At 35.1% G+C, this 14,844-nt stretch overlaps 2 protein-coding genes across 6 annotated transcripts; both read right to left on the bottom strand.

The window, feature by feature from the left end:
- Window positions 1-610: 610 nt before the first annotated feature.
- On the bottom strand, window positions 611-5,730 carry LOC145586725 (DNA repair protein RAD51 homolog 3-like). 4 transcript variants are annotated; one of them, XM_081643633.1, is made up of 9 exons: window positions 5,531-5,730; window positions 4,309-4,389; window positions 2,798-2,914; window positions 2,613-2,646; window positions 2,460-2,530; window positions 2,164-2,402; window positions 1,522-1,653; window positions 979-1,045; window positions 611-864 (listed from the first exon to the last, which is right to left on the bottom strand). In XM_081643633.1, the coding sequence occupies exons 1-9, from the start codon at window positions 5,640-5,642 to the stop codon at window positions 689-691; spliced, it is 1,029 nt and encodes a 342-aa protein (XP_081499759.1). In that variant the 5' UTR covers window positions 5,643-5,730; the 3' UTR covers window positions 611-688. The 4 variants fall into 4 exon arrangements, with proteins under 4 accessions (XP_081499759.1, XP_081499757.1, XP_081499758.1 ...); XM_081643631.1 differs by having other exon boundaries at window positions 4,309-4,407; window positions 5,531-5,729; XM_081643632.1 differs by having other exon boundaries at window positions 2,164-2,390; window positions 4,309-4,407; window positions 5,531-5,728.
- Window positions 5,731-5,883: 153 nt separating this feature from the next.
- LOC145586724 (putative tRNA N6-adenosine threonylcarbamoyltransferase, mitochondrial) lies at window positions 5,884-13,508 on the bottom strand. 2 transcript variants are annotated; one of them, XM_081643629.1, is made up of 14 exons: window positions 13,143-13,507; window positions 12,855-12,899; window positions 11,988-12,062; window positions 11,634-11,730; window positions 11,383-11,473; window positions 11,151-11,200; window positions 9,140-9,330; window positions 8,929-9,014; window positions 8,430-8,505; window positions 8,234-8,317; window positions 8,044-8,158; window positions 7,797-7,885; window positions 7,149-7,316; window positions 5,884-7,002 (listed from the first exon to the last, which is right to left on the bottom strand). In XM_081643629.1, the coding sequence occupies exons 1-13, from the start codon at window positions 13,395-13,397 to the stop codon at window positions 7,182-7,184; spliced, it is 1,389 nt and encodes a 462-aa protein (XP_081499755.1). In that variant the 5' UTR covers window positions 13,398-13,507; the 3' UTR covers window positions 5,884-7,002; window positions 7,149-7,181. The 2 variants fall into 2 exon arrangements, with proteins under 2 accessions (XP_081499755.1, XP_081499756.1); XM_081643630.1 differs by having other exon boundaries at window positions 5,884-7,316; window positions 13,143-13,508.
- Window positions 13,509-14,844: the final 1,336 nt, after the last annotated feature.

The following is a 14,844-nucleotide window of genomic DNA, read 5'->3' as shown; positions in this document are numbered from 1 at the left end:
TTTTGGACAAAAAATTGAGAGATAACAAACCTGAGATTGTGGATTCTTGGTGATTTGAAGTAGATAATTGAAAAAAAAGTGAGCGAAATTTGAAAAATTGTTGTAAAATTTAGAGAATTGTTGCGAAATTTGGGAATTCTCTGATGAAAAATGTCGAAGGAGAGAAGAGAAGAGAAAGAAAAGTTTGGTTTTTTGTAACAGAGCCAAGTAACGTTAATTGTTTCCCCAAGATTTGGCCTGGAAACAAAAGGGTGGAAACGGTTACCACAAGGTAACGGGTTTTGTTTCTTTACTCGTGAACCAAACGCATTGTAAGGGTAACGGAAAGCTAATTCCATTTCCACATCTTTAAAATACTAATACCAATCACCCCCTAAAAAGATGTGTTTCAAATGGCTGTAGCCTGTATGTTCTTTTCTTCTCCTTAATAATTTTACTTATCATTGATCAACCATTTATATATGAAATAAGTAAGAAAATACAAAACTGCAAGATCGATTGAGACTCACCATTCATGTATTTTTTTCTTTTTAAATGCAGTCTTCAATGTACTGTAATAAGCAACTAGAGCAGAATAAGCAACTAGAGCAGAAAAAAACGCATAGCCAGGAAAGATTCAAGACTAAAATCAACCCGATAAACATACAAGCTGTGCAGCTTAATGAATCCAACTGAGCAGAAAAAAAGTTCACATCATTTTGGTTCTTTTACAAGTTTTACTGGAGTTTCGGATTCCTTTGGTCGTAATAGCATATGGTGCATAGGCAGATGGAAGAGAGGTCGACTTGTCAATATAAGCACAACGCTCATCCCCTTTCCAGTATAAGATGACCCTGTTTGTACTTGCGTGAGACCAACTGTCACCTGCTTGACAAGATCAATCACTATGAAAATCAAAGCAATAGTGCATTCTACAAGGAAAAAATATGGCAAGCCAGGAATTCAACAGGCAAAAAGATCAGAATTGGATAGTATTACCTAGTGCTAGTGTTAGTTGATATGAACCTTCGGAGCACTTGGTTGCCGCTTGATTTAATAGAACCACCTGATGGTACATAAATAAACAGCCAATAAGATCCAGATTATTTCCATTCAGAAGAGGGTTGGGAACCAGGGTCGGTTGATTCATGACTTTATAAGCTGCTAATCTGCTATGCACAATTGCACACTACATAGTTCAATTGTTCAATCTATTGTATCTTGGGAGACCCAATCATTTTAAACACAAATTCTGTCAATCACTCTACATATACAATTAGAACTCTATTTCTGAAGAAGTGTAGGATGTAGGCGATAAAAACCTACTAAATGGACAAGGGTTTGGATCTAGTAGTACACTTCTGAGTGCTGACAATAAAAAAAAGTTTCCAGAGTCAAATTCATGTTTTTATCTCAATTTATGCAGCTATCGTCAAGTACACTGTTTCATCTGTTTCTTCTGCCCAAGCACACCTTAATGTAGGAAGGGAGTATGCCACTATTATCCTAATACAAACATTCAAGAGTGAAACTTTCACTTACTGCTAAATTGAACTTCTGTGCAAGCTTCATCAACTTCAGTGCCATTTCACCAAGAATCCGAGTCCTTTGGGCCATGTCCTCGAAATCTTGACGGAAATAAAATGTAACACTATCAATTACAACCAGTTTCACCTGAAAGAAATATAGCTACAAAGTTAAGTCAATCATACACCTAATAGCATGAACGACATATTGTTGCTTGCAACTATTTGTAATATTATATTGGTAAAGAGGGCAATCAATCAATCGATATTAGATTGGTAAAGAAGGCAGGAATTTTTTTTTTTGCTAGAGCAGTTATAATTTTGTGATACACACAGAGCATAACAGCAAACCACTATTTTAGGATGTCCATTATATTTGTCACCGTTTTCCTAACATGCTACAGAATACAAGTTTAATTAATAGGAGATGATAGAAAAGATTCAATTATAATAAAGGGTCTATAATAATTTCAAGTCCCGTGATTAAAAAAATAAGCATATTCTTAATCATGAGGGATTAGGACAATGTGACAAAATATCTGAATATTGCACTATAGTTGGTCAATGACTTAAGAAATGAGGAGTATAATAATAAAGAGAGATTCAAAAATCAATGTAAATATGTAATTAAGTTCCTGTGCATCAATTTGGTACCCACATCTCTATGCTCTGAGACCCATTTATCCAGATGATTTATCATAGCAATTAGCTCAGTGTAACTGCAGATCCTAAAGTGGAATATGTTAGCCAAGAAATCATTGGGAAGCAATTTGTCTTTAACAGCTCGGATATTTCTTTGCCGAAAGCAGTTATCATTCTCCATGTCGTCAACCCATCCTTGAGCAATCTGCAAAGCACGCTCCACCATGAAGCTTCCCTCTGTATCTAAACATGCATCTACACAGCTTAGATTCAAGCATATATAAGCCAGGAAGTGGTGTAGCAATGACTCACCTACATAAACTGCTTTTCCCCCAAGACCACCAAATTCAGCTGGAATTTGGACATTGACTGCAAGTTGAATCCTGAGATATAAAGCATCAATATTGATGCATAACAAAACTAAGGACTAAGGAGACTGTTAAACAAAAAAAATTGGCTACTTACCCAAATTGTGTTTTGCCAATGCCAGGTATACCACCTGTATTCCAGAAAAGTAGTTATTTGAGCAATGCAAATCATGTTAATCATCTACTACTGTAGTAGCACACAAGAGGGAAAAAAAATCTGTAGTACTTAGAAAAGGTGGTTTGTGTCAGCAATTCTAGTTACACAAAAACCAGAGGACATACCTATCTCAGTAATTTGTTTGCAGCTTATACCACCACCAAGGATGTCATCAACATCAGCAGAAGATGTAGTTATCCGTATACATGAGTCCTCAAACATTTCCCAAGCATTTTGAGCACCTATGACAGATATTAAAAATCATTTTTAAATGTCACTTCTCTGCACATACAGTGAAATAGAGATGTGGCAAAATATGGAAGTGAACATCACATAACATGCTGAGATTTCAAGTACCAACCCATCAGAGTGACTCAGTTATACTAAAAGAGGTGGTTCAATATTAGTAAAAGAAAAGAAGAGGAGGAAGGGAGGGAGGGAGAAAGAAAGGAAGAGAAGGGAAAGGAAAGAGATTTTATTTTCCAATAGTTAGTTAATGAAAGGAAATGAAGCGGAGAGAAGAAAATCTGATTTACAACTTTATTTATCTCTTTCCAGTCGAAATCCTCCAATTTTGGGAGGAAGGAAAGAGAAAATTTTGTAAAGAGGCTTTCCTTTCACTTCTCTTCCTTTACTTTGTATGTCATTTTGCAAACCATACATGGGAATTGAGAACATAATAAAAACCTTTTTCTTTCTTTTCTTTCCAGCCAAATTTTCTTCAACCAAAAAGGGCCTAAGAGTGTGTTCTCTTCAACTTATTTCGACTATCAAACTTATTTTGTCTAAACTTGTGAGTATTAGCTTATTAGACTTATTTTATCTAAACTTATTTTAGTTTAAATTATTTCAACTTATTTTTGTTTAGCAAGTCAAAATAAGTTGAGGAGAGCACACCCTAAGACATGATGGTTGAAAATAAGATGTTTTTGCATCAATATCCATAAGAAAAGGGGGCATATTAGTCACAAGGACTCACAACTGAAGCGTGAATAATTTAAAGTCAGTAAACGATTTCTTCATACCATCTGTTTTCTCAGGTACTAAAGAAATTAGGTTTATAAGAAAAAAATAGAGTCAAGTAATTTTTTTATTTTTTGAGTCAGAAGAAATTAGGTTAATAATTAAAAAATAAAATAAAATAAGAGTCAAGTAAATAAGATCCCTTGCAATAAGTTTATCAAACTATGGCTTGATACCTTTAGATTGCGAATACCAAAAAGTCCACATTCAGCAAATAAACTGTAAGGAAGCAAAGTATAAGAAGATTAGGGTGAAACCAGTTCAATTCAATCATATCTCTAATTCAAGGACTTGACTAGTACGTCATTAAACTATATTCATTAAAGTTACATGAAGAGTGTAATTGAGACTAATTAACTAATTAACACTAATGATTGGCTTGATTGCAATTTGCAACCAATGTGCAATGTACATAGACAACTGTTATGATTTCTAAATCCATCCCTGAATGTTAGCTTTATTCATAGATATTTGAAGTTTTGAACATCATAATAGTGTAATACAATAGAACCCTTCTCACTGGAATGTGGAATGATATAAGCATTAGTGCTACTAACATATTCCTTGCTAACAACCTTTAGACAGATTTAAGCTCAAAGAATTTAAGACTTACCATTGAGAATAGCATGGTTTCCACCTGATGTGTCTAATCTGCCACTATGCGATGCAGCCTTCAATATTTCAAGAGCTTCAACTTCCGAAATATTTAAATCTGTTAGAAATAGAATGTAGCATTTTAACTTGAAAGTGCAGTTTGACATATAATTACTGAATGATATAAAAAGACAAGGAAAAAAAGGAAGATTATGTGTACATTAGTACATATGACAACTAACAAATAAAAATTTTCATCACAAGAGCAGCACTGCAGCAGCAATTGCAAGCATAGCAACACACAGTAAACTTGTAAAGCCTATAAGAAAATAAGCAATGCATGAGGACTGAACTCATTCAGAAGCTACTTGGCATCCTAGAAATGGAAATGTAAGCTTGAAAAACCGACTTGTGTTCTCACACTTTATTACAAGTCTCATCATATGCCTGGTGAATGTTAGTTCATAAACTTGAAGTTCAGCCACAAAATTGACCAGTATAAAGAATCCTCATATCTTATGTTGTAAATAATAAATTCATTAACCCAACTTGAACAAAGCTTTAGAGTACAACACAATATTGCAGAAGTATTAGCCGCAAACTAACGTCACAACAACCCCAAAACAAAATATCCAAAAGGAATTAACTAGTGACATTTGTTTCGAGTTGGGTTTGCACGAAGAAACAATGAGACATTGCCTCACTTGTATGTCCAGCAAACCGATTTACTTAATATCCTTAGCAACCCCCTCATTCTTAGTCCCTCCTAACCCTAAAAGAAGAAATGATTGAAAATTCAATGTAGAAATCCATAATACAGCCTACATAGCCAATAACTATCACAATCAAAACCCAGAAAAGCATGAGAAATGGGAACTGAATAATGATTTCAGGAAGACAAAAACAATAAAATTAACGACCTAAATAGTCAAATAATTCGTGTACATAAACTCAATACAAAAAAGGGTATCACATAAAAGCAATACAGATCCAAAATCAGCCAAACTTGTTAGCAAAAAGCAAAAGGATTGAGAGGGATTCAGCTAGACATTTTATCGAACAGTAGGAAGATGTGCCCAAAAAACAGGAAAATTAATCAACAACAGCTACGAAATTATGCAAACAAACCCTAAAATCTTAGTAAAGTACAGAAATTGATCGAAATAACAGAAATTAAAATCAATAAATAAGTGCGTTAAATTAGGAGTGTAAAGCATAAAACGAAAGAGGGAGAAAGAAACCTCGAGCAAGAAGAAGAGGAGAGACAGAAGAAAGAGAGGAGAGAGAAGTGTAGCCTGCTGATATCAGTTTGCCTCTTTGTGTTCCTGAAATCGCCATTCTCATCACCTCCATTTTCGATTCCTCCTCTCTCTCTCTCTCCTTCCACTTTCTTTATCTCGCGCCAAATCAACTTCAACTTCGTATCATTGTGCTCACTAGTACCAAAAAAAAAAAAAAGAAAAAAACTTCCAGAAATTCGGATATTTTTGAAAAATAAAAATAACAATATTTATACTTGTACAAATAATAAAAATTTGGACTTTTAAAAGAAAACTTTCTTGTAAGAATTTAATTTTTTTAAAAAGTATCCCGTAAAATAATAGACATAAAGGTCTGTTCTGATTGACTGAATTGAACTAAACTTATTGGAGCTGAACTAAACTGAATTAAATATTTTATGAGAGAAGGAGGACGACATTATTCCATACAAATACAGGGAAAAAGGATTTGAAGTTTCGAATTTATGGTTCATGCACCACCGTAGCATTTTTGTTTTGAAAGAGGGTGATTGGATTAAAGAATATTCCTAGCATAATCTAATTTTCATAAAAGGTTACAGGTAATACTGATGGAAGTAAACTTATGCTAGAACTCTATAATAATATAATATTAAAGGGATGATTGGGTGATTTTTTTGATGTAAATCACTTTAATATGAGAACCACAAAAACCATACGATGATACGAGTAGCAAAATTTTAATCATACAACTAGTTCTACATTGCAATGTATAATCAGTTATAGTATTTGCTCATTAGCAAAATTTGACTAGCACCCTTTGTCAAAAAAAAAAAAAAAAAAAATTGACTAGCAAGTCAAGTCAAATCGTAATTGTGGATTAGATGCAGAGAACGGGACAGTGTGTATTCAATGAGGAAGGTTTGGAGCAGAACTTGTTCAAGGTCAAAGATTTGGACACAATGCTGTATTGCTGCCTTTACCGCTATGATATACCATGTTCGGAAGGCTAGGAATCATTTTCTGTAGCCTGTATGGATTTCTAGGACTATTGTTAGTAAAGCATGTGATAAAAATGTGCGTAGTGTGTGACCAATAGTCTAGTGATAAACTGATAGTGTTAGCTGCTTGACTTATAAGTAAATAAATGTGCAAGTAGCTTTCCTCGAAGGTTTGCTCACCTTCAAACTGCTGTTTCCGAATGAAGGAGCGTTTAGCAGCCTATGCCTATGGCTAGGAGCTTCAAATTTTTTTAAAAAAAAGATCGCTTCAAGGTTGCAGGGTAAAAAAAAAAAAAAAGAAGAAGAAGAAGAAGAAGAAGAAGAAACTTTAGACTATCATTGCCCTTGAAATTGGATTTCACTTGTAAGCAAAAAAATTCAGTGCATATGCTGTAATATGAACAATTGTCAACTCTTAGACTGAATGATTAGGGATGACTCCTGCAGATAAGCGTAGCTCAGCATTTTTGCAACCTAATGGAAAAACACAAATTCATTACAACTCAATTAGCAAAATCCGTTATTTGTTTTATAGACAGGAAAATTGAGCTAGGAGAAAGAGGAAGCAATTTGTGAGATAACCCAGCAGCATCAGATCCCTCAAAAGCATCGCTGCTTACCATAATGAAGAAACTGGGAGATCTTGCTGGATGCTACAAGTGTTGTTTGGCTGAGCCTTGGATGAGAGATGTGAGAGATGGATGCATCCTGGCTTTTCTCATGGAGCGTGCCTGACTTTTTCCCTCAGCATATTCCTCCCCCAGTGGCCATCTAGGTCGAAGATCATACTGCAATACCAAGCAAAAGCGTAAGCAGGGTCAAAATCCTTTTCATTATATTCAGCTAACTGTTAGTTCAGAAAGTGACTTTGCAGTAAGCAGTAAAACAAGGCATATAAAATAGGCTGTGTTTAGTTCTAAGGAAAATATTTTTTTTTTTAAGTGAATTCTACATTCAATGGAAATCAGGTTTCAATCTTCTTTTCCTTCCTTAGTTCATTGCTTAAAGAGTTAGAAAGAAAAGGAGAAAGGGAAGAGAGGAGGTGGAGAAGAGGAGAGGAGGAAGGCGAGGGTAAAGGAAGAAAATGTGGCATTCCTTTCTTAGACAAGAAGAACAATGTCCATCTTGCGGAAAACTTTTTAAAGCATAAGAACATTACCCCTTCACAAACCGGATTTCATGGAATATGATTTTCCTCCGAACCAGACAAAATCGTAGAGACAACAGTAAGAAGCTTTTAACTGATACATACGGAATTATAGACATACCACTGTATCTTCAGGTTCATCAGCAGGTGGCGGTGGATCAAATCTTCCCATCTGGAAGTGCTCAATGCCAGTCCAAGCAACCATGACACCTTTTGAAGTAATTGGGTTAGTCTCACAGACTCAAGGAGGGAAAACCAGTCTTAGATTATTCAACCTGTCTGGATCTTATAGTTTCTTTCATCTTTACATCGTTAAGGAATAATCTAGAGGTGAATTAGAATGTGAGACAGCAAGACAGTGATTTTACCATTGTCAGTACAAAGGCTGGGTGGAGGACAAACAAGCTGCAGGCCTTTATTCTTGGCAATTTGTTCAAGTCTTGCTCTCACATATTGATTTGATGCTACGCCACCTGAGACAACCTGCATAATATCTCTGATGAGAGTCAAAAGCATAGATTTCAGTAGCAAGTTATAAACCAATTATTGACTACTTACAAAGTATTTAATCGATGGCTCCATTTTCAATGCCCATTCAATAGCTCTTTCACATCTTTCCTCCAAATGTAACACCGCTACTCGCTGCATCCAAATTTTCCCCAAGTGCGTCAGCAAATGAAACAATGCTATACAAAGAGCCACTTTACACAGGAAGAAAGAAAAACAGAAATATTGTTTGATACAAGGAAGTAACCTGGAAAGAAGCTGCAATGTCAGCCCTAGAACTTCTGTCATGACTACTTGCTAAGGAAAGTGGAATTTCCGCATCACTGCACACAGCCCAAGACTCATGAACAACTGGAGATAAAGTTTATTATTAGTCCAATAGCTATTGAACATTTTCATCACAAGCAACATCAATAAACTAATCTAGCCAAAACTGAAGCAGACTAGGCAATGAATAAAGGGTAATTGCATCAACAGATACTCAATGCTATAATGAGCAACAGAAACTTTGATACGGCATTATATTTCCAAATTTTCCGTAGGCAACACATACACCTCTGCCGTCCCTTTAGCCACAAGGCGCAGGGACCTCAAGCTTGACATCTATACAAGATTTTAAGGTGAAGACATGCTCTATAGACCAAGAGATACAAATAATAAACACAACACTCAGTTTAGATATCAATAGACAGTCTTGGAAGGTCAAGATGTGAACAACTTTGCCCCTAGCAGGAGCAGATACTTACATGTTTTTTGATCCAATTGCCAACTTCACTTGAGTCTTCAGACCAGCATAGGAAAAGTTGCAATCCTTATGATGTAGCATTGGGGTCTAATAAAAAATAAGTAAACAAGAATCGGTGATGAATATTGCCCAACAATATGGCTTATATATAACCCAAAGTATACAGTCTGCAGATGTGACTAGAAAAGTTGTTTAAGAAAATAGGAGCTAACTTTGAATTTTATAGACTCAGAATCACCCTCTCGAGCAAGCTCCTCTACAGCAGGACCACCACTCCTCCTCATATCAAGGCCAAGCCACTTTGCTGTCTTGTCATATGCTTCACCAATAGCATCGTCAATGGTTGTCCCTAGTTGTATGTAATGGCCCAAGTCACGTGCAAGAATCAGAAGATTGTGTCCTCCTAAAGAAAACAAAAACTCTTTTAGATGCTCAGAAAGATTTACATCATAAAAAAAAAAATCTCAAAAAGTCATAGGAAGTTGAATCCTATCAATTTTGTAAACATAAGAACCTTTTAAAAAGGGGGGAAAAATGTTAGATACGGGTTTGGACCGCACCCGTCACGGGAGAGTGCAAGTCCACCACTTTACAAGACCAAGGAGGTTCCACCTCAAAACCATATGGCAATGAGGGGACTAACCCCTTAGCCTTATATTGTGGTGGTAACTCTTGAATTCTTTCAATGTGGGATTCCATTACCACTACACTCCCCACTTTTTAGTGTTTTATTATGGGGCAAGAGAATGCTCACATGTGGGTTGTTCCTGGGCTCAACACTCCCCCTCACATGTGAGCTGTCCATAATTTTTTGGCCCAGTATAGTTTAGCCATTAAGGCCCCAATCGTGAGATCGTGGGCCTGGCTCTAATACCATGTTAGAGGACCAACTCAATCAAAAGCTTAAAAAATACTCTTCACATGATTTAACTAGAATAAAGAACTTTCTGCTATGGCCTGTAACACCACCGATATCCTGTTATGTCTTTTACCCCCTCACTCAGTAAAGACACTAGCACGATTCTGGTTAAAAGCCAAGATAACACAAAGCAAATAGCATTGACAACTAAACACGAATCGAATTTCAGATTAAGTGAACAAAGCACTTCAAATTCTGTTAACGAGAGTGTATTCAACTATTAATAGTTTAATACCCCAAGTACCCAACAAGTTGCTTCTAACAGTTCTGACATGGAAATTGTTATGAACTGTTAGAAAATAGTGCTCTGTGTGAGGGAAAACCAGTCTAAACTAGAATAAAAAAATGTATTCTTATGAACTGTTCTGACATGGAAATTGTTATGAACTGTTAAAAAATGCATTCTTCACATGATTTAACTAGAATAAAGAATTTCCTGCTGTGGCCTGTAACACCACAAATATCCTTTTATGTCTTCTGTCCCCTCACTAAGTGAAAATATTAGCACGTTTTTGGTTTAAAGCCAAAACAGGACAAAGCAAATAGCATTGAAAAATAAACACAAATCAAATTGCAGGTTTAGTAAACAACGCACTTCAAATTCTGTTTAAGAGAGTGTATTCAACTATTAATACCCCCAACTCCCCAAGTACCCAACAAGTTGCTTCTAACAGTTCTGATATGGAAACTGCCATGAACTGTTAGAAAACAGCTCTCTATGTGATGCCAGTGGGAATTCCACCAATAAAGTGTGCTCATCAGACTTATGATATTAATCGTAACTTAAGAGCTTAATTATACAAATACATATGAACCTAAGCTCCTGGAACAATGGGTTCTGACTTCTGAAAATATATAGCTGCTAACAACTCTCAAAAGTATCCTTCACAGAATGCCAAGAAGACCTTGGTAAGATACTGCCGCGTGCAACCTGATATACAAAATTTATAATCCTTTTAAGAACTATAATATTAGTTATGTCAGACTTCATGTTTCCCTTGACTGCCTTCAACTCAATTGTTGAAACATTGGCCATAATCTCCAAAATGTTTGCAAATGTATGGAACAATACAGTATTTAAATAGGCAGGGGAAGCATTTTGTTTAAAATCTGATTGATATAGAATGATTAGGATTGTGGGAGACTGGAAAGATATAAAAAACAACATTGATTGTTTCGTAACTCAAGTTCATTCAGCTTGAGAGTTCATAATATTAATTGGAGTCAAATGACTCAAAATGACAAAAGAAAAGCAAGCTACAGAGAAAGGTGCAAGAGGAACAATATCAATTAATCATTATTACCTGAAATGAGCAGAGCCATGAAGGGAAATTGAAGGTTTCTATCTGTCAACCTGGACAACAGAAAAATTATGAAACGCAAAAACAAGTAGCTTTTAGTAAGTGCAGAAGAAATCAGATTCTAAACAGTCAAAACTCCCTGATATCCACATAATAAGTAAGAAATATGAAATATTATTAAGTGGATTAATATCAGATTGGGCAATTAATTTGTGTGCAGGGATGTCAGTCATACCTTGCTACTAAAGTATGAGCCTCCATATGATGCACGCCAATTAAAGGCAACTGGAAGCTACGGGCGATTTCTCGAGCTTTACGGACACCAACTACATTAATAAGAAAGAGAAGTTAAATACTTTAGCAAAGATGATTCCTAGAAGCTCTGAACCACACAGCTCACAAGAATCATGGCATATAAAAACTGTAAGCTAGATTTTTATTTTGTAAATAAAACCAGACACACAGATAGTCAACCAAATACATTACCACGCAGGCAAAGACTTAATCCAGGACCAATAGTAACAGCAACTGCAGAAAGATCTTTAGCAGTTAAATTTGCTTCATCAAGTGCAGATTGTGTTACCTGCAGATGGAGAAGAAAGAAAATAAATTAAAACAGTGAGATGATTGCATGCAAAAAGGAATACAAGAAACAGAATGATTCACAAGAAAATATATCAGAAGTTTGGCTGGAAAAAAAAAAAAAAACAAAGTAGCAAGGAGCCAAGGAGACGTTTTCAGAAAAATTGAAGCAATTCCTCCAATCATTCTTATTTTATACATAGAAATTGAAAGAGTAACTTATTAGCAACAGAAGCAAGTCAGATTGATGAAATGTACCCGATTGATGGCCTTTGAATGAGCCTCTTCGGCCATTTTTGGGGCAACTCCTCCATACTGGACAAGCAGATCTGCCTTAATAAACAAATAAAAAAAATTAAAGTAAATTAACAAACTTGTAGCTCCTTATATAATACGGAGTATGTTGTAATGATATATAAACAAGTAAAAAGATGGTTATCTATTCAGCTAATTCCAGTTAGGGACATGTGATTATGCAATATCAACCTATATAGCAAGATACCAAAATGCAATAACAGATCAACAGGGTCGAAATCAAAAGAGGACAAATAAAGGTAGCAAATTAGCAATAGACTGTTACTTATATTAGCTACCAATAATTAAATCTATGTACAGAATTACAATATAATTTCATTACAAAATGATATCAGTGGTTGAAAATCTACTTAGCCTATACCCACGAGGCCATGAACTGAGCATCGTTGCAAACTTACGAAAACTTCCAATCCCCCTTCAATGAATGCACCAGCCTGTTATTTTATACTCCTTCCCTATCATCAGTCACTCAGATAACCCTAGAATTAACAAAAACAATCTCTCTATTATTAGCAATGTAGCACCCTTAGGGATTTCAAACACTCTCTTCAGCCAACATTCTAATACAGGGTGCCAATTCAATGCACCGATGCCCAACAACTCTTCAACCAAGTAATCAAATTGATAGTTTAAGATGAATAATTTTACACAAATAAAACTAGAGATAGAATCACATGATGAATAATTTTACAGATAATAGCTAAAATATAAATGTATTAAATATCAAATCTTTGTTTCTTAATTCTGACTATTTCAATTGCATAATTTCAATCTCAACCATCAAAATTATCAGTGAAATAGCAATCGAACCTGAGATGACACAACTTGACTAAGAATTTCTCCATTGCCTCTCACCTGAAACCCCAACAGTCAATTGAATCAATCAAAGCCCACAAAAAGAGAAAACAACTCCCATTTCATTTTCCAAAACGGGTTTTAGTTTTGCTATACAGAATTAACTATATTAGTGTCGGAATCATGACAAAATCACACGTCGATCATAATTAGCCCTTACAACTGCATATATCATATTCCTAAACAACATTATAGAACCCAAAAAAAAAAAAAAAAAAAATGAAAACAAATACAAAAACTTACAACAGCAGCAGCAGTATCATCACAACTGGTTTCAATCCCAAGAACAATCAAATTATCCACATTTGCTAAATGGGTTTTGTGAGAATCGAATTGGGTAGTGGAGAAATTAGCAAAATTAAGATGAAATTGAAGTTTTTTATGTTGTCGTAATTTGGAGAGTGCAGTTAATTTGTTACAAAAAGAGGGGAAAGGAATGAAATATTTAAAGCGATGTAGTAGTACTGTGTTTGATAGGCTTCCCGCCACACCCACCATTTTATACAATGTTTCGTTTTCTGAGGAGAGAAAGAGAGTGAAAGAGGGATGGGATACTGGAAATTTGGGATGGGTAAGAGGTGAGAAGGTACGTATGTTCAATGACTAGTGAAGTAAGCCAAGTAGCTGGTCTATGAAAAAACATTTGGATCTCTTGCCTTGAACAGTTGAACTGTCCGAGAGCCCGAGTTATTTGGGGTTAAGAGTTCGGATCCTCTCCAGTTTCTAAGGACGGTGTAGTTTAGAGTGGTTTGGTTTATATTTTTTATAGGTTATAATAACTATGATTTAAATTCTACGAGTTTTTACTATAGTTCAATTAGAAGAATAAACTATTTTACCTTATTCTAGAAGTTGATGTGGAAAATCGTAATTATTTCAATTGGTCAAAATCTTTGGTCATACTAGGGTTTCTAAGACTAGGATGAGTAAATCGGGTATCCGATTAGAATCTGAGAAATCAAACCCGAAATTGGTTGAAAACGGGTCCTAAAATTTGGAATCAATAGAACTGGTTCATAAAATGTTGGAACTGGACTAGGAACCATCGAGTACTGGTGCGCTTTGAATTGCAATACTTGCCTTATTCATTCGTTTATCATTTTATCAAATTTTTTGGGTCTATACTTTTACTTGGGTGGTGTAAATCTCGACCAAGCATAGTGTATATATCTGACGTAGGTACTGCTATTTACAGACAAAAATAGACACATATACTTAATAGCTTTGGACTTAATTGTTACTATAGGTACATGTGCTCATTTCATTTCCAAAAAAAATTAATGTCCCGGACGATGCCCAAAATTGTTATTTTTCGTAAGTTTTTGTCAGGTGAGGATAATTTGACGTCATGATATGATTATTAATTTGAAAAAAAAAAAAAAAACTTTAGTTTGAAATGAAAAGGATAGATTATACAAATTAATTTCGACAACAGATAAAAATGAGGTATGAGAAGATAACTATACTATCCACTTTTTATATTTGATATTTATCACATTTTGTTAACTAGTATTCACTAGAGATGGCTCTAGCCGTGCCAGGTTGTGCCTTGTGTCAGACCCACATGGTTTGGCCTGGGTTAGTTAGGCCCGACCCATGGCTCGGCTCACGAGTTTCGTGTCGAGCCGTAGTGATAAGTGTCATTTATGTCACTATTTTTTAGGATTTTCTAGTTAGTTTTTCATATTTTTGATATTTTTTACTTGAGTTTTAATAACGTTTTATTACATTTGTCATCATGTTTGAATGTGAAATGTCATTATTGCTCAATTTTGGCTTTTCTTGCATATTTTGGTTGCTTATTGCATTAGATTAAACTTTATTGGTTTGTTCTTATGTTTAGGAACAATTGGATAAGTTCATTGTTCAAGATTGAAGAAATATAAAATATAAAAGAACAAGTAATGAAGAAATGTGCACTTGATTTGCAAAGATCGAACTTCAA

This window comes from Chenopodium album, chromosome 16, assembly GCF_948465745.1.
Source record: "Chenopodium album chromosome 16, dcCheAlbu1.1, whole genome shotgun sequence".
NCBI classification, from domain to species: Eukaryota; Viridiplantae; Streptophyta; class Magnoliopsida; order Caryophyllales; family Amaranthaceae; genus Chenopodium; species Chenopodium album.
The sequence above is the reverse complement of the archived record's forward strand: the minus strand, read 5'-3'. Positions and strand labels throughout refer to the sequence as shown.

Bases quoted from the DNA above. Each gene is read 5' to 3' on its own strand.
- LOC145586725 (XM_081643631.1), bottom strand. From the start codon at position 5,642: ATGGAGGTGATGAGAATGGCGATTTCAGGAACACAAAGAGGCAAACTG. The intron at 2,403-2,459 runs GTGAGTCATTGC...TAAGCTGTGTAG, and splicing joins GGGAAAAGCAGTTTATGTAG to ATGCATGTTTAGATACAGAG. The intron at 1,654-2,163 runs GTGGGTACCAAA...TATTTCTTTCAG, and splicing joins GGGTCTCAGAGCATAGAGAT to GTGAAACTGGTTGTAATTGA.
- LOC145586724 (XM_081643630.1), bottom strand. From the start codon at position 13,397: ATGGTGGGTGTGGCGGGAAGCCTATCAAACACAGTACTACTACATCGC. The intron at 11,731-11,987 runs GTACATTTCATC...CTCCATCTGCAG, and splicing joins ATTCAAAGGCCATCAATCGG to GTAACACAATCTGCACTTGA. The intron at 11,474-11,633 runs GTAATGTATTTG...TTATTAATGTAG, and splicing joins ATTAAGTCTTTGCCTGCGTG to TTGGTGTCCGTAAAGCTCGA.